This window comes from Penicillium lagena, assembly GCF_028827675.1.
Source record: "Penicillium lagena strain IBT 129212 chromosome Unknown utg000001l_segment0_segment0, whole genome shotgun sequence".
In the NCBI taxonomy this organism is placed as follows: Eukaryota; Fungi; Ascomycota; class Eurotiomycetes; order Eurotiales; family Aspergillaceae; genus Penicillium; species Penicillium lagena.
Window position 1 is genome coordinate 5,007,642 of NW_026623222.1, and position 25,718 is coordinate 5,033,359.

Consider the following 25,718-nt stretch of genomic DNA (forward strand, 5'->3'; position numbering starts at 1 on the left):
GAAGTGCGAGGCTCAGCTGCCTAGTGAGGACACGAAGGATCCGCCACCACCGAGCACGGGAGATCTCTGCGCCACGGTCCCGCAGTACAGGTGAACTCCAATCGAGAGGAACAATAACGAGCACAAGCCTAGGTATGGACTGCCTAGGCAGGTCGTAGGGGTATGTATGTATTATTTCGTGATGACATCGAGTGGCGCCATGGGCATGGAATTTTCATTCTACGTATTCTCGGAACTCTAAAACCAACGGCCCGTCAATGATCGTTCACCGAAACATGATCTGCAGTCGCCTAGAGTCAAAAGTCCTCCGCCAGGGGCGACTGCATTGACCAACCACTGCTTTCCCGCCCGGATAGGATTTTTCCTGGCCCTTCAACTAGCCTGTCAGAATGCGTATCTGCATGCGCTTGCGCCGTTTATGCGACCTCAGGATAAATACTACGATGATGATGATGCTAGGCTCATCAGGGAACGCCTGCCAGGGCTTCCACGAATCAAGCTGCGCACCAGTCACACGGGAGCGATAAGTGAAGACATAATAACAGTTAGCCCCGAGTCAAAGATGCATGAGAGTAATAATAAACGTGGTCTAGGCTCAGAGTGCAATTATCACATGTCGGATGGCGCCATCACATGGGAACAGGTAAAGGTACCTATGCTCCCTTATCTTTGACCTTCTGGACCTATTCTTCTTCCACCATCCATTTCTTCTCTCTCTCTCCCTCTCTGATCCTCGTCTTTTTTTCCTTTTGCTCGACACCGTCATTACTCCACTGTCATCATCATGTCTAAACCCACCGTCAACGGCGAGACCATCCACTCGAGCTTCCTCACCGTAAGCCGCCGCCCCACCATCTTTTTTGATTGCAGCAAACTAACAACAACACCAGCACCTCACCTCCTACCCCATCATCAACGACTCCATCACAACCTTCAAACACAACCCCTACGGCGCTAAATCCCTCGAATACGCCGACCACGGCTATACCCGCATCGCCAAGCCCGTGCTTCCCTACCTATCCACACCCTACAGCTACCTAGCCCCCTACCTCGCCCGCGCCGACGCCCTGGGTGATCGCGGCCTGGACCAGATCGAGACCCGCTTCCCCTTTATCAAGGAGGACACTCAGGCCCTGCGTGGCTCGCTGGTCGACCGGGCCTCGTTCCCGGTCCGTCTGGCTGGTGACGTCAAGCACCATGTCTTCGATCTGTATGGCAACGAGTACAAGAAGTGTGGCGGGGATGGGGTTGTTGCGTCCGGGAAGGCTGTAGTCACTACTAGCTTGGTGCTCTCGCAGGAGTCGCTGGCGTGGGTGAGCTCTTGGTTGCAGACGGCGAAGGAGGAGGGGAAGGCCGTCGTCAGTGAGAAGACCAAGTAATCTTTTTTCTTTGGTTTAGATTTGGACTGGTTAGCTTAGAGAAAATAATGCCTGATGATTGCTTTTAATGAATACCTTCTGAAGATCTACTCCGTAGTCGTACCGTCCGCGCTCTCTATACTTGGACGGAAGATCAAGCTCGCACGGACCACACGTAAAATCAGCGATCGCGTCGCGTCCAACTTAGTCCTCTCTCTCCCCACCACCTCCACCACAACCAAACCACCACCATGCCACTCATCCGCAAAAGAAAGGTAGATACATCCTCTCCATTTCCCAAGCATCAGCCCCTAATAGCTTCCCAGTCCGACCATCCAGGAGCCGGCAACGACGCCCGCCGCCAGCGCAGCTCCTCCTCCGTGGCGCCCTCCGGCGCCTCCGACAGCGAAGATGGCGGCAGCGCGCCGTCCAGCATAGACACAATGGTGAAGAAGATGGTGCGGCTCGCGCTGGCGAGTGAGTACGCGCGCCTACCTATCCGGCGGAGTGACATCAGCGCCAAGGTCTTGGGCGAGCAGGGGACGCGGCAGTTCAAGACTGTGTTTGAGCTGGCGCAGCGCGAGCTGAGGCAGCATTTTGGTATGGAGATGAGCGAGTTGCCAGCTAGGGAGAAGGTTACTATTACACAGCGACGGGGTGAGTCTTTTTTGAAAGGGGGGGAGTTTCTCTTCCCGCTGTTTCTCTGTCTGCGTGCTTGCTTGTCTATGCGCGGTACCCTTCAGCTATGGCTTAACTAACACTACATGACATGAACAGCCGCGCAGAAAACCGACAAACCCTCCTCAACGAACAGATCCTGGGTGCTAACCACGACCCTCCCGCAAGCGTACCGCACCCCCCAAATCCTCCCTCCAACACGCGCCCCCTCCTCCGCAACAGAAAGCACATACACCGCCCTCTACAGTTTCATCATCAGCGTGATCTCGCTAAACGGCGGCTCGCTCGCCGAGCAAAAACTCGACCGGTATCTCGCCCGTACAAACGCAGATACCTACACACCCGTCGACAAAACAGATAAGTTGCTTCAACGGCTATGTCGCGAGGGGTATATTGTTCGCACGCGCGAGATGGACGGCGGCGAGGAGGTGGTCGAGTATATGGTTGGGCCGCGCGGGAAAGTCGAGGTTGGGGCGAGTGGTGTTGCGGGGATGGTGAAACGAGTTTATGGACGGGATGGCGGCGATGGGGATAGGGAGCTGGCGCAGTGGGAGATTGAGGAGAATGAGGAGTTTGAGAATCGGTTAAAGAGGAGTCTAGGTGTTGTGGACTTGGGGAGGGATCGTGCGGAGGAAGACGGTGCGCTGGATGGTGGTGCTGTGGCTACTGGGTCTGGAAATGAGACTGGACATGGTGTGGAGGATGCAAGGAGGAAGAGCCAATCGAGGAGATCGTCGAGACATGCTACTACGGGTGCGGGGGAGGAGTCTTCGAGTGAAGAAGATGAGTCGGAGGAGGAGGAGGATAGTGATTGATATTGTCTTCTGGCTGGCCTGGGGAACCATTGCATTGGAAGAGGCCCATATATTGCTGTTTGATACCACTTGAATATGAATGTACATTTTCACTCTCATTGCACTCCATCTATTATCCTTTGAGTTTGGAAATATAGCAAGATTTGGTATAAAAGCTCGGAGTTCTGCAGCACGAAATGACCTCGGAAATACCAGGACCACGAGATGAGAAATTTTGGTGTTTAAAATTCTCAAATCTACCAAGTTATACTCGCTAGGAGAAAGCACCATCGAACACATCCCACTCAGAGAATGCCCTTATGGCTACTAGGACAAACGAACTACATACCACACCTTGGACTCAGTCCTCTTGCTAACGTTTTCGGACCGTTGAAGAGAAGAAATATATCTCCGATTATTGCTAAGGGCAGTTTTTTGGGGTGAGGGATTTCCTATTTGTTATAACTAGGACTTTCGCCGATTCTGATATGTAGTCTCATGCGCTTGTTTTGACTATGTAGGGGAACATGGTGGTGAGGGAAGACTTTTTTCGGGTGAATGGTGCTGTTGGACTTCGGCACATCCCCGCCAGGGCACACAACCGACCAACCAGACACCACAAGTCACGCACACACAGAATTGAGGGCAAGAGCAATTGGTCTACTTGACTACATTGCAAGACACGACACTACAATTCTACAAGAGAGAGAGAAAAAAAATCGAGACATGAATCTGTATGTAGCTAACTACACAGCAAAGTCTAGCTCCATCCTGCAGCGTTTTTGGAGAAAAAAAATCATCACGGCATCTCTTGCAAAAAGAAAAGAATCATCCGCAAATCATTTATTTCTTGCCAGCCTTCTGGGCGGCCTTGGTGACCTTACCGGCACCACCAGCGGACTTCTCGACGCTCTTGATGACACCGACGGCAACGGTCTGGCGCATGTCACGGACGGCGAAACGGCCCAGAGGGGGGTACTCAGTGAAAGCCTCAACGCACATGGGCTTGGAGGGAATCATCTTGACGATGGCGGCATCACCGGACTTGATGAACTTGGGCGAGTTCTCAATCGACTTACCGGTACGGCGGTCGATCTTCTCGAGGAGCTCGGAGAACTTGCAAGCAATGTGGGCAGTGTGGCAGTCCAGAACGGGAGCGTAACCAGCGCCGACCTGACCGGGGTGGTTCAGGACGATGACCTGGGCGTTGAACGAAGCGCAGCCGGCAGGGGGGTCGTTCTTGGAGTCACCGGCAACGTTACCACGGCGGACCTCCTTGACGGAGACGTTCTTGACGTTGAAGCCGACGTTGTCACCGGGGAGACCCTCCTTGAGCTGCTGGTGGTGCATCTCGACGGACTTGACTTCAGTGGTGACGGCAGCGGGGGCGAAGGTCACGACCATGCCGGGGGTGATGACACCAGTCTCAACACGGCCGACGGGAACCGTGCCAATACCGGAGATCTTGTAGACATCCTGGAGGGGCAGACGCAGGGGCTTGTTGGCGGGGCGGACCGGGGGCTCGATGGCGTCGATGGCCTCGAACAGGGTCTTACCGGTGACCTTGCCACCCTTGGTCTCCTTCTCCCAACCCTTGTACCAGGGGCAGTTGGTGGAGGGCTCCAGCATGTTGTCACCGTTGAAGCCGGAGATGGGCACGAAGGGAACGTTCTTGGGGTTGTAGCCAACCTTCTTGATGAAGTTGGAGGTCTCCTTGACGATCTCGTTGTAGCGGTCCTCGGACCACTTGCAGGTGTCCATCTTGTTCAGAGCGACGATGAGCTGGCGGACACCGAGGGTGAAAGCAAGCAGAGCGTGCTCACGAGTCTGGCCATCCTTGGAGATACCAGCCTCGAACTCACCAGTGCCGGAGGCAATGATGAGGATAGCGCAGTCGGCCTGCGAGGTACCAGTGATCATGTTCTTGATGAAATCACGGTGACCGGGGGCGTCTGTAGGGTAAGGTTAGTAAAGATTTCTCTCCAGCAGTGAGAGTAGGCAGGCACTTACCAATGACGGTGACCTCATACTTGGAGGTGCCGAACTTCCAGAGAGCAATGTCGATGGTGATACCACGCTCACGCTCAGCCTTCAGCTTGTCAAGAACCCAGGCGTACTTGAAGGAACCCTTGCCGAGCTCAGCGGCTTCCTGTGTGGGCAGTTAGTAACTTGCTCTCGCTGGCACGATAAGGAAGACAACATACCTTCTCGAACTTCTCGATAGTACGGCTGTCAATACCACCGCACTTGTAGATCAAGTGACCTGTTCGAGGCGGAGTCAGAATTTTTTTCTTTGTGGGCGGCGGGAAAGAGGGGCAGGGCTTACCAGTGGTGGTCGACTTGCCGGAATCGACGTGGCCGATAACGACGATGTTGATGTGAGCCTTGGCGTCCTTACTGCAGAGGGGGTCAGTGATGAATCGAGGACGAAGAGAAGATGATGGCCACATACCCCATTATGACGGTTGGAGGAGGTGAATCCTTGTAGTTCTTTGGAAGATACTAGAAAGAGTTCAGAAAAATTGCTCAGAGACTACGGCAAGACGCGTAGAGGTGCTGAGGCAAAAGTCAGATGGATGAAGGAGGAAAGAGAGGATGGAAGAGAAAAGGGAAGGGGGGGGGGGGAGATATACGTACTGAAGCGGACAGGGAAAGAAGGGAAAATTCTGTGGGAAGGCGAGGGAGGGTTTGGTTTATATGGAGGGGCAAGCGAGGGTTGTGGTCACCTGATTGGCTGATGGTGGGGCGGCCGCAGAATCTGCATGGTGGGCTGTGTACTTCCTCCAGTAGGGCCGCGGCCATACTGAACAGAAGTACCCCTCCTTCTGGTTCTCTGGCACTGGCGTCTCCACTGTGAATTTTTTGACCCATCCCACCCTGGGCAGCCACGCAGGTTAGGCTGATCATGATTTATTCAATGGTTGACCGGATTCTCTTTTCATTACGACTACTGCCTTTACTATCGGGGAGAGGAAGACTAATGGCTCCTACGAGGTATTATTCGGTGTGATCTCACTACTGGATCCTGCCCCTCCGCGGGGCACTGATGGACAAAAGGAGGTGAAGAGTTTTCGGGCTAATCGTCGCTCCACACGGGCTAGTTATATTTTCACACCCGGATAAGCATGGCGAGCCCAAGATCCGCGGTTGGACCAACTAAAATCCCGCCCGCCTACTAGTACATGTGGGCGATCGGAGTATTAAAGCAAGAAAAATGGTGGCCGCCGTGACGTCGACCACTTCGTGATGTATAGCTAGGGTATCTCGAGTACACAGCAAATGATTATTCCAACGCCATTGTTATGCCATTCATTCCCTCCATTCATTCCCTGCGCCCTTTCTTCCCCTCTCGTAACTCAATTCTCTCTCCACTGGGCGCCGCAAGTCGTACACTGTCTGCTGTCAGAAACTAGTCCCCAAGGTGAAGCAAGGAGTGAAACGCACCCTCAAAAACGTAGTCATCGGCTCATCTGCACTCCGAATCTGCACCTGGATGAAATACGCACGGTCGCCCTCGCAGTTTTCGGCCGGGCATTGAGCTGGGAGAGGATTCTGTCAGACTGGTTCACATCGTACCTTCCGAAAAATACTCACTGGGCGTGCTATCCGCGTTGGCAAACTCCTCCGCGCCGCCAAACACCGCCTCCACCTCCTTCTGCTTCATCTTGGTCTCCTCGAACCATTTTTTCTCCAGAATCTCCTCGTAGGGACAGGCGCGGCATTCGAAGCGGTTGACACCCAGCGGGTGTGAGCTCGTCTCGGTGCGGGAGATGGTCAGCACATTGCTGCAGTTGGGGCAGACTAGAGAATGGGTCAGTGCGGTTCTTCTGGTCAGAGGACAAAATACCTACAAAGCAGCGGCATGGCTGTCTGAGCGCCGAGTGCGTACAAGAAGAGCAAAGAGCAAAAGATCTAGACGCGCGGGTAAACTGAAAGGCGGCGGGACCTCCACGTGACATGCCAGGACCCCGGGGTGATCGGCCCCAAACACGGTCTCTTCCCAGCTTGTACATATCGGGGATTGACGACGGGACTTGGACGCTGATTCTGACTCGTTTGCCTGCTTCGACTGTCCACCAAAGACCCCCTGCTGTGCCCGCAGCAGCATTTCCTAAGCCCCGAAACAACCAGATATCACCATGGCAGACGACGAGGTGAGTATTCTCAACCCAAATCTAGCGCAGTCAGTCGTTGACAACAAAATGCTGTTATCCAGGGTGCATCCCCACGAGAGCTGGTCGTCGAGGCCTGCCGCCGAGACCAGCCGCATCTGATCGAGCAAGTGCTGAGCGACATGGACGGCAAGAGCAACGAGGAGGTAGCCGAATTCTTCAACGGGGTGACCGACGCACTGGGGAACCACGCCCTGCACATCTGCAGTTTGTACGGCAGCTGTACGTGTTTCTCCCCCCTCTCATCCCCATTTCCCATTTCCTTTGGGTGTGTGTCCCCGTCTGACTGCAGGTTACAATCCAGACGACGTGATGGACGCCCTCTTCGACATCCAGTTTTTCGAGTGCGACCCCCTCACTCGCATGGACAAGGACACACCCCTCCATATCGCAGTACGCTACGCCAACGACAAGGACAAGGAATTGGGCACGGAGATGGTCAAGATGATGTGCGAGGCCGGTTGTGACCCACGCGTGCGGAATAAGCATGGCCAGAAACCCGCCGAACTGGTCTTCGATAACAACGAGATCAAGTCTGCGCTCGCGCAGGCGGAATATATCCTCGCCGAGGGGATGCGCGAGGAAGCGGCCGAGGATGAGGGCGAGGGCAGTGCCAGTGATAGTGACTGATATTGACAAGTGTCTGGGCCATGGGGGGGGGGGGTTTGTTTGTTGGGCTTCACTGAATGAAAGAAATTCTTCAGTCGAGGTCTTCTCTGCGAGCGGGACGGTTTGACTACTTCGAGGATAGCATCTCCAAGCATGCACTTAGACTTGGCCATATTTTCTATAGGATGGTTTTATGCTATGATGATGAATGAAGTCTTTTAGAACAATCTGGCGTCGGTAGCATTAACTCTTATGTGTATTTATCGATCGATTCTTGCAATCTCTGCGCTCTTGTCCTCAAATTCCTTTTACTTCATCTGTTCCATTCGCCTGAAGTGGTTTCCAAGTCTCATATCCATTCATTCACCGTAAACCTTAGTTAAGACTGATAGTATAAGGGGCAACAGTAAACCACGCATCAGAACCAGTGAAAGCCTCCGTGCCCGCCCCAATAGTCTGAAGATAGTAACTCGACGGCACGCCATGGTTGTCAATGAGATAGGTGAAAAAGTCATTGATATCCCCTGAGAAATCTGTGATCTCGCTCTGTGCCACAAAGCTGAAGACAGTCCAGGTATTGGTCCCTTGGTACAGATCCCAGGTGTAATCACCAATAGGCACCGAGACAACCGGATTGCCATATCCAATAGGCTCGGCGCCACCAAGAGCACTAAGCCAGATCATGATCTCGTAGTCGTGCGTGGCAGTCGTGGAAGCTTCAGAGGACAAGAAGGCATCGTAGGACACATCTGCTAGGAGAGAGTCTCCGGTATAACTGTGTACCAAATGTCAGCACCTAGTCTAGTCTCTATCGGGCTTATATTGCTTGCTAGATACTTACCTCCAGGTCCAGGTCGACGCAAGACTAGTAATCGAGCTCAATTGGGTAGCAGGAATGTTAAGCACTGCATTGGCGTAGCTCTTCACGTCACTGGGACCTTCCCAAGTCCAAGATGTCTGCCAAGAGATCGAATTGGCGTTGTCATAGTCGAGATATGTGCATTGAGATCCGGAGGTGGCATCGTCTTCACCCCAGAGATTGTTGTATAGAATGAAATCGGCCGCATTGATAATGTCATTCTGGGTACAGATTGAGGCGATGGGATCTCGGCGTTCGAGAGCGACTTTCGTAGGTGCCTCGTTTTGCGATGGGGTGGGCATTGCCTGGATAGATGGTGCCAGGAGGGCAACCGCGACAGCGAAAAGCGCCAATTGAGTATTATAGAACATTTTGAGAAGGTATACGTATCGAGAGAAGCAGGTTTGAGTTCAGAGAGACCTGGAATAAAGCCTGGAGTAATAAAGCGTGTGAAGGGAGAGACCGCTCCTTTAATAGACAACCACACACGCTAAAAGCTCATAGAGTTCGAGAAGCGCCATCACCATCGGCGATTGAAAGTCCAGAAGAGGCCGTTCCTAAGATGAAACGGAATGTCCGATGACGGAAGATCAAGCACTGTGTCAATAGAGTACTATTGGCTACGTCTGGAATCCTACTCATAGCATTATTATTGGCTCCAGCTCACCAACCGCCCATGGCCCCTTAGCATTTGTCACGGTATGTACGAGGCAGAGTTCTCCTATTTTCAGCTTACGATGAATATGTGCAGCAGAGTTGACAGAATAATAATGCCATTGATTCCATTGTCACCGTTCAGTTGGTTCGCTAGTAAAATGCGTACTAGTGTGGACCTTCTGCAAGCACTTTGTTCTAGAACCTCAGTGTGTCGGGGTACTTGAAACCAATTCATCTGATGTATAACTAACGTGTTTCAAGTGTTTCTCTGAATGAAAATCTTACCATCTACAGAGTGTGAGCATGTGACATGCTTGAAAACCTAATGTTTGAAGGGACAATAATGTTACATTATTATCAGTGTGGCGCAGACAGGAAATCCTTCAAGGTAAGATTGTGGAGCCGAAGTGCTTGGATCTTTCTCTGATGTTCCTGCCGAGAGGTAAACCGACATAACCGATCATTTCTCCATTAGGCCGGAGGTATCATTCGTCTAACCCCTGGCGTTCAGGCGGGCCAGCGTGTGCATCTATGCATCTCGGTACTGTTTCTCATTGGATAGAACATTTCTGCAAGCTTTTTCTGTCTATGCCGAAAACTAACAAAAGCCTTGAGTCTACCGACACATTTAGACTTGAACTCCGGATTCTCCGTCCTCGAAAAGGAAGTATGCGAGGATCGTGCCTTTATTCATCTTCAACTTGATTTTGTTGTGCACCGCCGGCATTTGATGGCATCGGATGGCATTTGACGGTATTTGAAGGCTATTGATAATGATGACGAAGGGGCTTTTGATATGCTCCAGAGAATCCGTAGATCTTTGCGTACAATAGTGTGTGAGATTGCGTTTATTTGTGGAAATGCAACTATGCCATGAACTCAGTCCAGGCAGTCTATGATTGCGTAGAAATTACCCCGCATGATGCATACTAAATCGCCATCAATCCCATCCCTCCTGAATCTTGCGTCTATAGTCCGTAATCATTTCCGCCGTCACGTTGCTTCCGCCGCAAACAACAACCACAACCCGGCTCTCTGGCGTCAAGTCTGGAATCACCTCCTTCAACCGGCCACCAAGAGCAACCTCCACACAGATTCCACACGCCAGCTCTACCTGCAATCGCAGCTCATCAGCCAGTCGCAAGATACCTATCGCAGCCTCCTCATCCGAGCCAACCACACTGGACACCTCGACCCCCGAAGGCGGCGAGCGCGCATTCTCAAAGGTCTGTGGTGCAACGCGCAACGCACCGAGAGAAGTAGCCTGCGAAGTAATGGCCTTGAGCGAAGACAATTCCCCAGAACGCAGAGAATGAGCCAGCGAATCCGCGCCCGCAGTTTCAACCGCTAGGACACGAATGGGTTTTGCTTCACGTCGACAGGCAGAATACTGGTCCAGTCCACTAACGATACCATTAAACAAACCGCCTCCCCCGACGCTACAAACAATTGCATCGGCAGGGAACTCATCCCCATCTCTCTCTGGTAGTTGCTTCGCCATCTCCGTAACCATAGTCGCCGCGCCCTCCCAGACCAGTGGGTCATCAAACGGCGGCACGTACACATTGACAGAGTCTGTTTGCGCGTCCTGGTGGTTGATGTAGTTCTCTCGTAGGAAAGTATCAGCCTCGAACCAACTGGCTCCATGCTGGATCACGGCCTCTGCCCCAGCGGCGCGCAGCTTGGATATCATCATTGCCTTTGTGCTGTGTGGTACGATGACCGTGCATGCGCAGCCGAGGTCGCGGGCTGCGTGGACAGCTGCGAGACCGGCATTGCCGCCGGAGGAAATGTAGAAGTGGACTTTTTTGTTGGCGTTTGTTGGGGAGGTCAGGGATTTGGAGATAAAATTGCCGATTCCGCTGCAGTTTGGTCAGTATATAGGGTTCAGGGAATAGAGAAGCAGGGTGTGGGATTGGAGCTGGAAATAAAGACTGAGGCTCTTTTTCGACATACCGTGATTTGAAAGAGCCCGAGGGCTGGAGAAGTTCAAGTTTGAGGAAGACTCGACTGTGCAGACAAAAGTCGGATCAGTAATTTGCTTCTACTGGTAATGTACTACTTTCTTGTCGTTGAATGCGACGGGCGTGGGGGTAGCTCACCATCCTGCCTGCTGAGAAAACGTCGCCGACTCGATGAGAGGCGTTTCGATCCAGGGCTTCTTGGACCCGTCGGCGTTTTTAGACGACTGCATTGTGTGTTTGAAGAGTAAAAATTGAGCTATGGCTCCGCAATGGCTTTTTGTATGTCAGTCGAAGAGGTTTTCCCGTGCGGTTCAATCCGCTGCGGGGGAATCCGCGGATAAAGAATAAGTCAGTCAAACAAGATGTCATTGGAAGGGCGTGTCGCCACGAAAAATATAGAATACATATACATAAACATAAATTGGATATCATCTAGCTGACCAGTACGAATCAACAATAAATCTAGGGTCCACAAAGATACAGTGCCAACAAGATTGCAACGCATAGCACCGGCTTCCTCAAAACAATCAACTCCTATTTTTTTGAGAGGGCTTACTGAGAGCCAGCCTTCTTAGCCAGAAGGTTCAACGCACTGCCCGCGAGGACAAAACCACACTGGGCGCTGCTGAGGGTGTGATTGACAGGAATTACGAACGACTCGCCAGTCTTCTGCTTGGTAACGCGGAGCTGGACCTCACCCTGGCCACCAGCCTTGAGAACATCGTAGAGACCAACGGTGTCAACACGGTCACATGCGTCGATACGGTCGTAGTCCTCACGGTTGGCAAAAGTCAAAGGCACAACACCTTGCTTCTTGAGGTTCGTCTCGTGGATGCGGGCGAAGCTCTTGGAGACGATAACCCGGCCACCGAGGTAGCGGGGCTGCAGAGCGGCGTGCTCACGGGCAGAACCCTCACCGTAGTTATCCTCGGCGACAACCAGCCATTCGATACCGCGATTCTTCCACTGGCTGGCCAATTCGGGGATCCCGTGCGGTAGCCCGGCCTCGTCGTATGCGACGTTCGTCTCGCCAGTCGCGGCATTCACAGCGCCGATCAGCGTGTTTGCGGAGATGTTGGGCAGGTGGCCCTTATACTTGAGCCAGGGGCCTGCGGCGGAGATCGTGTCTGTCGTGCACTGGCCCTTGACCTTGTACAGCACCTGAAGACCGGACAGGTCGCCCTCCGGGAAAGGCGCGAATGGCTCCAGGAGAGCCAGGCGGTCCGAAGTCGGCGAGACAACCACCTCGCAGCTGGCGTCGGGCACCGCAGCCGTGGGCTGGAAGTCCGGGTTACCAGCCTCGAAGCCGGCACTTGGTAGGTCGAAGCCCTTCGGGGGCTGGAATTTGAAGGACTCGCCGCTTGGAGTGGTGATCGAGTCAGTCATGGGGTTGAAGGTCGTGCTGCCGGAGTAGGAGAGAGCGGTGACAACTTCGGGAGATGCCAGGAAGTTCATGGTGCGGCGGTTGCCGTCATTACGACCGGGAAAGTTGCGGTTGTACGAGGTGAAGATCGCATTGTCCTCGCCCTTGGGCACACCATCTGTGCGCTTCCACTGACCAATGCAGGGTCCACATGCGTTGGCCAGAACCGTGCCACCGGCCTCAGAGAACGTGCTGAGGGTCTGGTCTCGATCAAGCGTAGCCCGAATCTGCTCGCTACCAGGAGTGATGAAGAAGTCGGCCTTGGGCTTTAGGCCCGCTGCTGAAGCCTGCTTGACCAAATCCTCTGCGCGGGTCATGTCCTCGTACGACGAGTTGGTACAGCTGCCAATCAGACCAGCACCAAAAGTCTCGGGCCACTTCTTCTCGCGTACCGTATCCGCAAACTGCGAAAGCGGCACGGACAGGTCCGGTGTGAATGGGCCGTTGATATGGGGCTCCAGTTCTGATAGGTTAATCGTAATAAGCTGGTCGTATTCGGCCTTCGTATCGGCCCGTAGCAAGCTCTGCGGGCCAGCAGCTGCAATCTCCGCCGCGGCCTGCGCAACATGGCTGCGGTGAGTTGCCTGCAGATACGGTACCATGCTCTGCGAGAAAGGGAAGATCGAAGTGGTGGCGCCCACCTCGGCACCCATGTTGCAGCAAGTGGCCATGCCTGTGCAGCTGAGGGTGTCCACACCCGGACCGTGATACTCAATGACAAATCCAGTACCGCCACGAACGGTCAGTTTGCCGGCCAAATGCAAGATGATGTCCTTAGGAGATGCCCAGCCGCTCAGCTGACCCTCGAGACGAACACCCAGGACCTTGGGGGCCTTCAGCTCCCACGGAGCATCCACAAGCGCATCAACTGCATCGGCACCACCAACACCAATCGCAATAGCGCCCAGACCACCTCCGTTAGGGGTGTGACTGTCAGTACCGAGCATCATCAATCCCGGAGCAGCGTAGTTCTCCAACACGCTCTGGTGAATGATACCTGCACCGGGAGGCCAGAACTCAATACCGTAGCGCTTTGCGGCACTCTCCAAAAAGTCAAACACCTCGCTGTTCCCCTTGATCGACGCCGGCAAGTCGGTATCCGCGCCGCGCTCGCCAACAATCATATGGTCACAGTGGATACTGGCGGGCACAGCCGTTGAGGGCAGACCGCAGGACATGAACTGCAGCAGGGCCATTTGCGCCGAGGCATCCTGCATCGCCACACGATCCGGCTTGAGCTTCAGATTGGCCTTGCCCCGGACATCGCGGCCATTGTTGGTGCCGGACAACAGGGATTCCTCTGCGTTCTCCAGATGGGCGTAGAGGATTTTTTCGGCGAGGGTGAGGGCACGCTCAGAGCCCAGGACTCTGCGGACTTGTTCGAGGTTCCGGACAATTTTGGGGTAGGGCGGCATGCGCGAGGAAGAGGACTCGGTGGCCAGGCCACGGGCGAAGGGTCGTTGCGGAGACAGGCGTGCCAGCTAGAAGAGAGTCAGTTCCAATATCTTTCATTTTTTTTTGCATCTGAGATAGATCAGACTCACCCCGCGAGCGGCAGATGCCCGCTGCCAAACTAGCTGGCTCACCATTGTGTCAACACCTGGAGTAGATCGGAATCGATGGAGGAAGTTGAAGGTGAAGTGGATTTCTTTTTTGCGGAATGGCAATTATTCGTGATTTGCCTCGGCGCTGATTGGCCCTGGCGCCGGTACCGGATCTCAAAATTACAGTATGGTATGCGTTTGTGGGGAAAGAGGCTGTAATTTTGAACACAACATCAGCACCGAAAAAACAACTGCAATTTTTTTTTTTATTTAAATATATACTGTGAGACTGTCAAAATGGAACATCCTCAACTTCATATTCACCACCCGGAGGCTAACCACACCCACACAGCTATCCTGCTGCACGGCCGCGGTAGTGAGGGCCCCGAGTTCGCCGAAGAGCTCTTCTCGTCGACAATATCCAGCGACAAAAACCTGACTGCCTGTCTCCCCGGCTGGCGATGGGTGTTCCCCACTGCTGCTGATCGATGGAGCACAACGTTCCAGGAGGAAATGTGTACTTGGTTTGATGCTTATTCGTTGGGCGACACACAAGAAAAACAAGAATTACAAGCAGACGGAATCAAAGAGTCGGCTACATACATCCTGGATATCCTGGAGAACGAGATAGCTCTCCTTGGCGGGAAACACACCCATGTATATATCGGAGGCATAAGCCAGGGAATGGCTACCACCATCTGGACATTCCTCGGCGCAATAGCGACAAGACGCATCCAGGGACCGTTGGGAGGCGTGTTAGGGTTTTGTGGCTGGTTTCCATTTGCGCAGCAGCTGGAAGACTTGCTCCAGAAATCCGAACTTTCTGGTGATGCTGGAAGTCCCCAGATGCAGCGTCTATTATCCCGGTTCTTCTTTGATACACTTGCCCACGAAGCGCCACAGCCGAGTCAACCACCAGACATATCACTTTTGTCAACCCCTGTGTTCTTGAGCCATGGCACAGACGACGACTGGGTGTCTGTGGAACTGGGCCGGCAGGCATCACGGGTTCTGCGGCAAGCGTTGCTTCATGTTGAGTGGAATGAGTTCACGGGGGCGGAGGGAGATGGGCATTGGATCAAGGAGCCCGAGGGCTTTGATCAGATCCTTCAATTCCTAGAGAGACCACCGCGAACGAGCTGACATATGTGGATGTAAGAACTTCGCAGGCATAATATACTGGCTCTGCAGTGGAAGCTTTGGAAGCTATACAACAATCTTGATTCTGGTGGTGGTCCTTTGAAGCGAGCGATCAATACACGAGACAAGGACCCTAAATGGCACCTCACTGGCTGGTTGAAGAAAGAGTGCGCGAGACGAGGGGGTTGCTGTGGAAGAGACTGTGGATGCTGCGAGAGGCCTTGGTATACCGACCGAGACTTCAATCAGGGTCATTGCACTACGGCGCGTGCCTGCTATATAAAGTCCAACAATGGAGTTGTTAAAGTGACACAATGAAGGACTTGAAGATGTTTCCTATCGTGTTCGATCCGAAAAGGATTTCCGGGTACGACGACTGGTTCTTGATGCGCTATTTTTTCGCATGAAAGTCCTGACGAATGCCCGAGCCTTTGTCCATCGCTTGGAATTTCGCAAGTCCCTTTGCTGCTGGAAATATTGCTACTTACTATTATGTCCAATCTCATAACAGCAATTTACTCCATCGTGCCATCTCATGGAAATTAACTACTTAGGTACCGTACTAAGCTGCCGTAAAGAGGGCAAGGAAGGCAAATGCCCTTAAACCCCGAACCAAAGGAAAGAAGGAAAAAACGCCTTTCATGACGAAGATCAAAAAAATGGCAGAGGATCATTAGACAAGAAATGAACATACGATTGCAATTACTGTATGTCGAGGGAACTTCAAGGATGGCCATTGAATAGAAGAAATTGAGACAAAAAATCTCACCACAAGACCTTAACCCTAAGATTCTTTATCTTCCTCATCGGCCACGGCTGCTCGCAATTCCCAAACCAGGTCGTAGCATTCGGCGAGCAGGGCGTTGACGCTGCCCTGTCCCTCCGGGATGTCTGGGCCAACGTAGAATTTTCCATCGACGCGCATGTTGTCGATTGAGTTAAGCTGGGCGAATTAGTCTTGTGCCAACAATTTGTTACTGAAGAGACATACCTTCATGCTATAAGGGTACAGTTCACGGGAATTGGAGACGCCTCCGGATTCCTTGACTTCAATCAGGCATCTCCGGAGGGTCTGCAGCTGGTTGTAGACGGGTAGCAAAGCCTCAGACACGGGCTCTGATGAGATCAGGAGGGCATATATGTATGCATAACTCCGCCGAATGAGATACAGTAACGTCTAGATCATAAGTTAGCTTCGACACCAGCAGCGTTTGATGGAAGTCATACTCGCTGAGCATGAAGGTCAGCCGTTTGCCCTTCGGCATCGACAAAGTTCCCATTGACCCGCGCCTCGTCAATTCGGTCGAGTTTCCGCTGGTATCCAAACAGGTCCGTCTCGCGCAGCGACCATGCTTGAGTCACTGATAGGCGGTCGAGCTGATTTCGGATCTCCAGCAACCGATCATACTGGTCTCGGAATCGCTCATCAATTTTGCCCTCCCGTTCCAGTACAATTTCTGTCCACCGGTAACATCGATGAATCAACGACTTGAGATCCTCCTGCCCAGCAAGGATGTTCCCCTGGGCATCCACGAAATTCCCATCTTTCATTGTGCCCTCTATTTTCTTCAGCTGCTCCCGCAGGCCATTTACTTCCGTCGCCGAGAACTTTGATCGAGTATTCACCGCGGAAGTTGACCGTAGAATTGAAACAAGTGTCTCATGTGTTTGCACCAATTCGGGAGCCAAAGCGTCCAGCCCTTTCTTCAGTTTGTTGAGCTCTAGCTGGCATTGCTCGAGTCGGCTCTCTAGGAGGGTGAGAAGAGCAGGGGAGTATGTGTTGCGGCCGCGGGCCAACGTGTCTCGCATCGAATCAAGAGTCTTGGTGATTGAATCTAGGTCTTTCGAGCTGTAAAATCCAGCCTCTTCGAGATGGTCCAGCAGGCGCTAAGTAAAGTTAGATTGTTATGACCAATTCAGGAGAAATTCAACCATACCTGAACAGTAGTGGCCGACGAGTAACTATCATAAAATCGTCAGTCATTATTGCAATAGTGGGGTAGAAGGGCAGCCAGTTTACACTGCGGGGGCTTCGTTGTTCCGTCCAACGGTCAAAAAAAGCAAGGAGATAAGCTGGAAGCAGTCATCTAACACATAGTCCACTACAGTCAATCACCTGTTAGCATATTTCCGGTCTATCGCGCACCCAGATCACTACTCACGTCGGTTGTGTACCAAGCGGCGGTCCAGCTCTTTGCGGACAGTATTGAGCGTCTCGACCTCTCCAATCACTTCTTCGTAGAGAGGAAGCACATCGCGAGACTTGATATAGGAGGATTTGTCCTGCTTAATGAGCAGGAGAGAATCGCGAGTCCGGAGCAGCCGCTCGAGGATAGGCTGTTCTCGCGGATCCAGCGGGACGGGCACGGCGGGGCTCTCCATGGCCGGAGCGAGCGGGAGAAGTGGTCGCAGTGGTCGAGGGTGGTCCAAGCTAGTCAGAAGAATGTTCAAATATGTAGCCGGCGAGTGCAAGTGGATGGTCAGGGTAATATGGAATCGTTCCCGCACAAGAAGTGATGTCAGTTCCACAGAACGGATCTAGTAACTACTAGTTGTTGGAGATAATCGATAGTCCGGATCCTTAGCTAAGCAGCCGTTTTCGGCCTAGTCTGATCCAACAAACGCTAAGCCTGATGTGGGCACACAATGACTAAGATGGTCTAAGCGAGGGCTTTTTCCCACACACCGCGTTTGGCCGGTTCGGGCAGGCGTGGACTCTCTTCTTTCTTCTTCTTCCCATCCCAACTCCTTCACCAACCCAACCCGGTCAGATAACCTCTCTCCGTCGACAAACATGTCTACCACCGCTGAGCTCGCCTGCTCTTACGCAGCCCTCATCCTCGCCGATGACGGCGTTGAGGTCACTGTACGTACTCCCATTTCGTGATCGGTGCTTCCATGGTGGAAACCGCAGAGCATGCCTTCTCCGAGCGACTGTCGCAAGGACATCGCAGAGAAGAAACACTGCGCTCCGGGAAAAACCGTTCACTTGTCTCATTTTGGAACTGCCGACTGACCAATGTCTTTTTTGCATCTACAGGCCGACAAGCTCCAGACTCTTCTGGATGCCGCCAAGATCCAGGAAGTCGAGCCCATCTGGACCTCCATCTTCGCCAAGGTAATTACTGAGCCCTCCTCACAGCCTTAGCCGCTGTCATCGGTTTCGCGATATGGCGCACAAAAAACGCAGGGACTGACGATCATTTCCACCTCCAGGCCCTCGAGGGTAAGGACATCAAGGAGCTCCTGACCAACGTCGGTGCCGGTGGCGCTGCTGCCCCGGCCGGTGCTGTCGCCGCCGCTGGTGGTGAGGCCGCCGCCGAGGAGAAGAAGGAGGAGAAGGAGGAGGGTAAGTCTTTATGAAAACAATCCCACTTGCAGCAAATACTAACCCCCACTACAGAGAAGGAGGAGTCCGACGAGGACATGGGCTTCGGTCTGTTCGACTAAGCGTCTACCATATTCCGAAATTGAACTCGTTTTCCTCTTTTTTCGTCTCTCGCCTCTTTTCCCCCACTGCCATGCTTTCTTCCACAAGCTGGCTACCTCGACGATTTTCCTCTTGTACTCGATACTCCGCGAACCCCGCTACGAACTCCTAGAACTCGGGGGAAGAAAAAGAATTGAAATTTAGCAAAAGAATTCATACGGACAAGGACATTTCATGGGGACTGGGTGCGAGGTGTGTGCTTTTTCCGTCTTGTTGCGGAGGGTAGACTCTCGCTCGGATGCCGCTGCGACTCCGGACCTATGTTGTTTTTTCCTGGACTATAGGGGAATGGAAGAAAAATTATGATGGGCACCACTCTCGGTTTCTTTCAGGGCTGGCTGGATCAACATGCTTCATGTTATGTTTCTCCGGCTCTGGCAGGTAGATGTATGAACTTTGTGTTTTTCTTGATGCTCCCCGATGGACCAGTTAGCTTTAGTTTCCCGGTCATCATGCCATGTCTTCTCATGCGACCATGAACCAACGAATGCCGTTTGCGATTCTGAGCTTGGGCTGCGTAGTATATTGTCATCGGAGTAGACAGCTGATGGGTCACCGGAACACAGTTGCAATGATGATCGTAATGTACATCGAAGTCAGACTTAGGTAACTATAACTAACGCCATGCTTGAACAAACCCCGAATCCCATGCAAATGATATCCAGAAAATGGGCAAGAACTTTTGAGATGGCATAGCTGCAGTCATATAGATAAGAGGTCATGAAATTGCAGAGGGAGCTTGGGGTTCCTGCACAGCGTAGATTCGGAACTGGGCGAAGATGATAACATCCTCAACCATCGTGCCCAGCGATCCAATAAGCCACGGGATATTGGTGACGACATACTCCCGATCCGTGGAGTGGCATAGAATCTGTCGTAAAGGTCAGTTACTGCGAGAATTGAGGGAGAAAGACAGGAACCTACCCCCGCCCCGTAAGTCAAATTGCCTAAAAGGGAGAGGATGAAAAACAGCAGCGATAGACCTGGCAGAATGTCAGAATTGGTTTCTCATCTAGATCGAGACGCGGCGTGTTACCTTCGCAAGACTTGTCGCAATAGTTCTTATAGATCTGAGGCAGTCTCGCTCTGTACGAAGGTTAGAACCATACATCAAAATCTGTCAAAAATACTCACCCTAGATAGCACACCGCACTGATATAGCCCAACACCTGGCCACCAGCAGCCTTCTCTGCACCATGGTCACTCTCCAGAACGGCCGGCTTCCACATGCCCGTCCGCCAGGCAATTGTCCAGCCCGCGGCACCAACGACGAAGATACTGAGAACGCTGATGAAGTTCTTAGCCCAAGCCTTGCGCCCATAGTCATTTTCCTCCACGATCTTCGCCAGTGTATCTTCCACCTGGCTCTCGCGCCGGCCAGCACCAAGGTGGCCGCGCAGCGAACCGGACGACCGGCGCCGCGAGTTCGGGGACACAAAACCATCACTAAACCGCCTGCCTAGCAGCGGGGTAGTCGGATCCGGGGTGTCTGATGATGAGCGCCGGCGGTGGTGAAGCGCCTCACGGCGGGAATTGCGAGCCTTATAGTATAGGCATTGCGCGATGAGAACACCGTCTGCGAGACAAAAGTACACGGCGATAGCGACGATGACGGGCACCAGGCCCGCCAGAAGACCACCGGCCAGGTTTGTCACGTCGCCGATGAACCAGACGAAGACGAAGAGGAGGGAAATCGCTTCAGCATTGCCGTTGCGGTAGTTCTCGATTAGTTGGGGCACCTGCGTGAAGAAGGATCAGCTTCTTGTGTGCTATCATTCGAAAACATTGTGCTTCCCGTCCGGGTGCTTTCTTGGAAGCCCGGCTGAAGATTGGCGGGGATGGGGCCATCATCATACCAACAAGAAAAGCCAGCAGGTTAGAGAAACCGAGCCCAAAAGACCCGATGCAGCTTCGCGCGGTGTCAGAGTCACCGAGTGGTCCGACACTGCACGGCCTAGAATCTGCGCGAGGGCCATGGTGGCTGCAGTGATAAAGGACGTGGAGAAAATGGGGCGCGAGATGTACTATGATCCGGGAGACTGCCGCGGCGGGCGTTGAGACGATGGATGCAAAATGCAAACGAGGCAGTGCCCATGTGGCCCAAAAGTTGCAGGCAGCTCGAGCGGTCGGTCAATGACACAAACAGAGCGAGAAGAGAGAAAAATTATGGCCTGTGTTGCGAAAGATAAGAAGAAAACTGATCGGGCGGAGCTGCAAAGATGACTCAGCCGATGATGGCACGACCTGCCCGAATAGGAAAGAGCTACGGGTATCTGCATTGCGGTCATGCAAGTCATGTTTATTTTCGTTTGTTTACTTCTTCAGTATGTAAAGCTCTCATTCCTGCTCCCCATCGGTTTCTTCCAGCATCATGGTCAGCTCGTCTTCAAGCATGTTCACGGCAAACTCCCCAATCACCTCCTTGATGGGTCCATGCAGTAACTGCTGTCGCGACGACTCCGGCTGAATAGTGAGCAGCCCCTCCAGGTACTCTGACAGCGGAGAAAAATCCACCACATCCCCCCAGTTGCCCCGATCGACGCCATACTGGTGCAGAAACATTTGAAGTGACTCGAGGCCGTCTTGTAAGAGCCACTGCTCGAGAGCTTGTTCACCCTGTGCGTGTCCTGGTCGGTGGGTCTCGTCCGTTTCAGGGACATCTTCCTCATCATTCTCATCGCCATCCTCGGCGAATCGGGGAAAGTGAATAGCGCCGTTGTTCATTTGGTCTAGCAGATTGCGCAGCCACTGTGGCCGTCCGCCTTCTGGGATCCGCGAAATATAAGACGGCGTCGGGTCGGATTGCTGGCGGAAGGCTTCAGATTCGTGCGGAGGTAGAGGGTCAGAAGCAGAGAGACGACCCGACACAAAGTGGTTTGGAAGATGAGTGGTAACTTTGGGGATATCAGACAAGACCACATGGCGGGCAATGTCCAAAGTAATTTCTGGTAATTCACTGGGCGCTGCCTCGCCCGAAAGACCGTCGGCAACTTCCATAATCAGAGACACGGCCTCTGGGGTGTTCCATAGATCCTTTGCACGAGAGATATAAAGCTCCGTAAACAGTTCATGGGAGTCAGTCGGGGGCATCTTGCCCCAGATCTGCTTGGGGATGTGTTGGAGGTCTAGCTCTTGTGCCAACCGATTAAACACCCACGGGTAGCGGGACATGGCCATCTGTAGCTGTCGACGACACTCTTGGGGCTTATTCAACCGTAGGTAGGCCATCACCAGAGAACATTGGATGTTCAAGAGATCGGCCCAGTCACGACTGAACCGTGTCTGCGTGCACAGCTCGACAAATTCAGCATATTCCCGGCCACGGAGGGCAAGATGGTCAATCAACAGCCTGATACAGTAGGGATCGTTGTCATTCAAGCTGAGCAGAAGCTTCGCCCACTCATAGGCGGTCCTCCATGTGCCCTTCATACCGAGGTTGGCCATATATCTCCAGCCAACAAGCCAAAGTTCCCGGTTCTCCCCGTGCAGAAAGTCAAGTCTCGCTTGGCCTTCCTTGAGACGATTTCCGAATGACGAGTGAGCGGACCGTCCAATATTAAACAGTGCTCTTTCCAGTAGATCCGCAGATACAGCATGGTCGCCCTGGTGTTTGGCGATCTCAGAGACTTGGAGGAGGGTTGAGATGTGGTAAGGGTTGTACTGGAGGTGCTGGATCAATCTCTGCGGGTCCATCGACTCAACACAGAGGTCAAATTGCCTCTGTACATCTTGATAGGCGGCATTGTGAACAATTCGATAGAGGGTATCTCCAAAAGGCAGTTTTTCAACAACCTCCATGCCCAACCCTCCACTGGGGGCCCGCGGCCATTCGTCTCTGCCTTGCATCAGGACATTCCGACGCAGTGTCACTCCAGCCAAGCTCTGCCCCCGACTCGCCGGGCTGTATCTTCCAGTCAATGCGCGGCCGAGATCAACCGTCTCGCGATTGCGATCCCGCCGACGGCCCGTTCCTGAGTCGGCAGGCTGATCAAAGTTCTCCAGCACAACATTCCCAAACAGCCTGCGCATCTCGTTTGTCGCGTTCAAGTATTTGGGCTCGACAGAAAGCAATGCGGCAGTGGTTTTTGGGAACGAAGCGTCGGGAGAGTCTGCTGTAGTACTAGCTGGCGCACCGGCACCGACTGGCGGTTGGTCACCGGTTGCCAGCTCTTTCAGCGCTTTGTCGATTTCATCCAGTTGGGTATCGTCGGATTTTGCAAGAGTCGCGTCGTTGGCAACCGCAGCTTTAGCCGCCTTCTTTTTCTTCTTCTTTTTCTTGTTGGCACTCTTGCTCTTGACCGGTGTAGACTCGGGCTCAACTGGCTCGGGGGTGGTCGCTTCCCGTATGTCCTCTTCCGATTCGGGTTCATCTTCTTCTTCTTCTTCGTCGCCGGCGTTCAACAGGTCGAATGCGTTAAACTTTGGCTTCGCGGGGCGTGCGGGCTCATCGTCGCTTGACTCATCTCGCTGCGCTTGTTCCAGCTGCTCTTGCTCACGCAGTTTCTGCAGCTTCCGAATGGCACGGGACGACATCTGGGCGTCTCACCAGACAACTGGGGTGTGTACGACTAAATCCAAGAGCCGGACTGCGACAAGTGGTGACTAACCCTCGGCGGATGACGACACGACACGACCCAATCGGGTCAAGCGCTGTGCCTGGCGGGATATATCACGTGAAATCACTGGCCCTAAGAATGGATTTCCTGATGGCTACCCTTTTCAGACTTACTGGTTCTATATCAGTGGAAGTGTTCGTTCCACTGTATATATGCGTCTAGAATGTAGTTCCTATTCAGGCTTTTCCTTTCTCAACTCGGTATGTATACTATATGCCAGAGATTACTGAACCATATATATATCGACGGTATCAGAATGAACATCCATCTACTATACCGGTCGCCGAACGGTCGCTCCACACTGCCTAGAGACTCTCAATTTGTAAATTGAAAGCCACTCGCTGTCTTCACTACGGCTGACGTACAAGACAAGAGCACTATCTACCACACAATGAAAACGGCAATACGGGTCGTCTATACTACTTTTGCTCGTCATGTGGAAGATTCGCTTATTTTGGAGATAGGCGAGTAGTGTTGGTAGAAAATGCCACCTGCCACTTCGATCACAGGAATGCAGTTTGCAGACGTGGAATAGCAGGTCCGAATGGCGGAAGAGCGAAGTTTCCAGGATCGAAATTTTGCCAGTGCGGTCTAGGGGCTATTTATTCTTCGAACGAATGATAGACAATCATGGCGGATTTTTACGTTACAAGGAAAATCGGAATAGATTCCCTCTTGGAAACTCACGCATTGCGTCTCGGCTCGTACTCGAATCCATTCTAATCCGTGTCGGGAAACAACTCCTGCTTAACCGTGTAAAGTACTAGAAAACTTTCAACCCCCAACCAACGCTCACGCCCCTGGATAAGATAAAAAAGACGCATGCACAAGAATAGACTAGCCCACAAAGAATTATCAGACTAGTATAGTCATCCTGGCCCATTGTCGATGTCTGGACTTTCAAAAGCTCACCAGCAATTGGAATGGCGATGAGTGTGCCTATGCTGACCAAGAAATAGGTTGTACCATAACGCTTTCCAAAATCTTGTGGTTTAGAGATTTGCGCAACACAAACAGGGGAGAGACTGATTGCAGTACCGCTCCAAAATCCAAAAAGCACGGCGAATGCCAAGATGACCGCCTGGTTCGACTGGGATGGAAGCCATAGGGCGAAAGTAAACATTGAACAGATGAACGTTGTGATGATCATCACATTAAATCGTCCAAATCGGTCAGCAAAATATCCAGGGACGATCCGCCCAACGATGGACGCGGCATTTAAGATAGAAGATAGGTTGTATGCAAGAGAATCTTCCACGCCGCGAGATTGAGCATAGGATGGCAAATAAGTCAACGGAATCAGAAGGGCAAAATCGATCAAAACAATGGCCGCCGTCAACAATGAGAAACGTAGTTCTTTCAAAGCTCTAATGTCGACTGTTCCTTTTTGTACCGAATCTAAGGGTAGTCTGGTTCTCAAAAGCGCGACACTCAGAAAGCAGAATGCTGCACTTATAAATCCAATAATTCGTATAGACCAAGGGAAGCCTAGGCTATCCGCGAGGTTGGAGATCAAGACAGGAAATATAATTCCCCCAATGCCCCCAGCAGTCGCGGCTATGCCGGTAGCCAGGGCGCGACGCGCGAGAAACCAATGGGCTATGCAAGCCACGCTAGGGGTGAACACCATTGATGAGGAGATCCCGCCAAGGACACTGAATCCTAGCATGAATTGGTAATATTCTATTCGAATGCTTATCATCAATTTTGGCGGAGTAAGCTCGGTTATTAGGAAAAAACGGACCTTCTGCAACGCTGGAGATCATCAGTGATGCGACGAGCCCAACGCTTCCTGGGATCAGCAAAGGCGCGAGACCATGGGCATCAAACAGAGGTCCTTTCAGATATCAGCTGGCCTGTATATATAAGCAAACAGATTGAATGACTTTCTTACCAACTTGCACGCTTCCAAAGTAAAGAAAAAACATGTACAGGCTGAATATCCAGCCGATGGAAGCTTTCGAATAGTCTCTCAATTGATGGTCCGCCAACCAAGACTCGAACACACCAATTGTATTCATAAGTCCAAATGAGGGCACCATCGCGCACCAAGAGCCAAGAACGACGCTCCACGCGCGCCAACCACCGTCTGGAAAAACCAGGTCGCTATCTTGCCCCATCTCATTCAAAGAGTCACTCGGACATTCGCCCTCGGTATTCGCGAGTTGCGAAGAACGCAAAACTAAATCGCTACAAACATTTGGCTTCATACTGATCTCATGCACAGAAAAAGGAGACAAAAGTGCAAAAGTAGCTCTACTCTGAAAGATCATACTGATTCACAAGCTAGGCCTTTTTGGGACGCCGGCATGATTAATAGTTATTATAGGGAGACGAGTGTTAGTTACTGGGCAAACGGGACGGACGGATGACTCATCATGTTAGAGTTAACGTTAACGAGCTTCCGCAATCTT

General features: G+C 52.4%; 14 protein-coding genes across 14 annotated transcripts; 5 read left to right on the forward strand and 9 right to left on the reverse strand.

Moving 5' to 3' along the window:
• Positions 1 to 784: 784 nt before the first annotated feature.
• N7510_002212 (putative pathogenesis associated protein Cap20) lies at positions 785 to 1,379 on the forward strand (the record flags this gene model as incomplete). The annotated part of the gene is made up of 2 exons (XM_056974139.1): positions 785 to 835; positions 891 to 1,379. The coding sequence occupies 2 exons, from the start codon at positions 785 to 787 to the stop codon at positions 1,377 to 1,379; spliced, it is 540 nt and encodes a 179-aa protein (XP_056839256.1).
• Positions 1,380 to 1,609: 230 nt separating this feature from the next.
• N7510_002213 (MAGE domain-containing protein) lies at positions 1,610 to 2,851 on the forward strand (the record flags this gene model as incomplete). Its single annotated transcript, XM_056974140.1, has 2 exons — positions 1,610 to 2,015; positions 2,136 to 2,851. 2 exons carry the CDS (start codon positions 1,610 to 1,612, stop codon positions 2,849 to 2,851), a joined length of 1,122 nt encoding a protein of 373 aa, XP_056839257.1.
• An 822-nt stretch (positions 2,852 to 3,673) lies between these two features.
• N7510_002214 (translation elongation factor EF-1 alpha) lies at positions 3,674 to 5,280 on the reverse strand (the record flags this gene model as incomplete). The annotated part of the gene is made up of 4 exons (XM_056974141.1): positions 3,674 to 4,782; positions 4,841 to 4,979; positions 5,035 to 5,093; positions 5,157 to 5,280. 4 exons carry the CDS (start codon positions 5,278 to 5,280, stop codon positions 3,674 to 3,676), a joined length of 1,431 nt encoding a protein of 476 aa, XP_056839258.1.
• Positions 5,281 to 6,186: 906 nt separating this feature from the next.
• On the reverse strand, positions 6,187 to 6,677 carry N7510_002215 (DNA-directed RNA polymerase III core subunit RPC11; the record flags this gene model as incomplete). Its single annotated transcript, XM_056974142.1, has 3 exons — positions 6,187 to 6,222; positions 6,275 to 6,369; positions 6,425 to 6,677. Coding segments are annotated over 3 exons (384 nt in total), but the record flags the coding sequence as incomplete, so codon positions are not given.
• Positions 6,678 to 6,969: 292 nt separating this feature from the next.
• Positions 6,970 to 7,632, forward strand: N7510_002216 (ankyrin repeat-containing protein ANK1; the record flags this gene model as incomplete). Its single annotated transcript, XM_056974143.1, has 3 exons — positions 6,970 to 6,984; positions 7,047 to 7,224; positions 7,307 to 7,632. 3 exons carry the CDS (start codon positions 6,970 to 6,972, stop codon positions 7,630 to 7,632), a joined length of 519 nt encoding a protein of 172 aa, XP_056839260.1.
• A 354-nt stretch (positions 7,633 to 7,986) lies between these two features.
• Positions 7,987 to 8,841, reverse strand: N7510_002217 (xyloglucan-specific endo-beta-1-4-glucanase A; the record flags this gene model as incomplete). The annotated part of the gene is made up of 2 exons (XM_056974144.1): positions 7,987 to 8,386; positions 8,453 to 8,841. 2 exons carry the CDS (start codon positions 8,839 to 8,841, stop codon positions 7,987 to 7,989), a joined length of 789 nt encoding a protein of 262 aa, XP_056839261.1.
• A 1,226-nt stretch (positions 8,842 to 10,067) lies between these two features.
• Positions 10,068 to 11,321, reverse strand: N7510_002218 (putative L-serine dehydratase; the record flags this gene model as incomplete). Its single annotated transcript, XM_056974145.1, has 3 exons — positions 10,068 to 10,989; positions 11,084 to 11,137; positions 11,230 to 11,321. 3 exons carry the CDS (start codon positions 11,319 to 11,321, stop codon positions 10,068 to 10,070), a joined length of 1,068 nt encoding a protein of 355 aa, XP_056839262.1.
• Positions 11,322 to 11,643: 322 nt separating this feature from the next.
• On the reverse strand, positions 11,644 to 14,103 carry N7510_002219 (aconitate hydratase ACO2; the record flags this gene model as incomplete). The annotated part of the gene is made up of 2 exons (XM_056974146.1): positions 11,644 to 13,995; positions 14,059 to 14,103. 2 exons carry the CDS (start codon positions 14,101 to 14,103, stop codon positions 11,644 to 11,646), a joined length of 2,397 nt encoding a protein of 798 aa, XP_056839263.1.
• Positions 14,104 to 14,355: 252 nt separating this feature from the next.
• On the forward strand, positions 14,356 to 15,201 carry N7510_002220 (uncharacterized protein; the record flags this gene model as incomplete). Its single annotated transcript, XM_056974147.1, has 1 exon — positions 14,356 to 15,201. The coding sequence occupies one exon, from the start codon at positions 14,356 to 14,358 to the stop codon at positions 15,199 to 15,201; it is 846 nt and encodes a 281-aa protein (XP_056839264.1).
• A 781-nt stretch (positions 15,202 to 15,982) lies between these two features.
• Positions 15,983 to 17,580, reverse strand: N7510_002221 (uncharacterized protein; the record flags this gene model as incomplete). Its single annotated transcript, XM_056974148.1, has 6 exons — positions 15,983 to 16,141; positions 16,190 to 16,375; positions 16,426 to 17,085; positions 17,136 to 17,160; positions 17,219 to 17,300; positions 17,361 to 17,580. The coding sequence occupies 6 exons, from the start codon at positions 17,578 to 17,580 to the stop codon at positions 15,983 to 15,985; spliced, it is 1,332 nt and encodes a 443-aa protein (XP_056839265.1).
• Positions 17,581 to 17,992: 412 nt separating this feature from the next.
• On the forward strand, positions 17,993 to 18,648 carry rpp1 (ribosomal protein P1; the record flags this gene model as incomplete). The annotated part of the gene is made up of 4 exons (XM_056974149.1): positions 17,993 to 18,064; positions 18,239 to 18,316; positions 18,415 to 18,547; positions 18,602 to 18,648. 4 exons carry the CDS (start codon positions 17,993 to 17,995, stop codon positions 18,646 to 18,648), a joined length of 330 nt encoding a protein of 109 aa, XP_056839266.1.
• Positions 18,649 to 19,406: 758 nt separating this feature from the next.
• Positions 19,407 to 20,664, reverse strand: N7510_002223 (PQ-loop repeat-containing protein; the record flags this gene model as incomplete). The annotated part of the gene is made up of 5 exons (XM_056974150.1): positions 19,407 to 19,559; positions 19,613 to 19,671; positions 19,725 to 19,774; positions 19,823 to 20,427; positions 20,545 to 20,664. 5 exons carry the CDS (start codon positions 20,662 to 20,664, stop codon positions 19,407 to 19,409), a joined length of 987 nt encoding a protein of 328 aa, XP_056839267.1.
• A 361-nt stretch (positions 20,665 to 21,025) lies between these two features.
• N7510_002224 (transcriptional repressor TCF25 family protein) lies at positions 21,026 to 23,221 on the reverse strand (the record flags this gene model as incomplete). Its single annotated transcript, XM_056974151.1, has 1 exon — positions 21,026 to 23,221. The coding sequence occupies one exon, from the start codon at positions 23,219 to 23,221 to the stop codon at positions 21,026 to 21,028; it is 2,196 nt and encodes a 731-aa protein (XP_056839268.1).
• An 846-nt stretch (positions 23,222 to 24,067) lies between these two features.
• On the reverse strand, positions 24,068 to 25,514 carry N7510_002225 (uncharacterized protein; the record flags this gene model as incomplete). Its single annotated transcript, XM_056974152.1, has 2 exons — positions 24,068 to 24,987; positions 25,199 to 25,514. 2 exons carry the CDS (start codon positions 25,512 to 25,514, stop codon positions 24,068 to 24,070), a joined length of 1,236 nt encoding a protein of 411 aa, XP_056839269.1.
• Between the last annotated feature and the right edge of the window lie 204 nt (positions 25,515 to 25,718).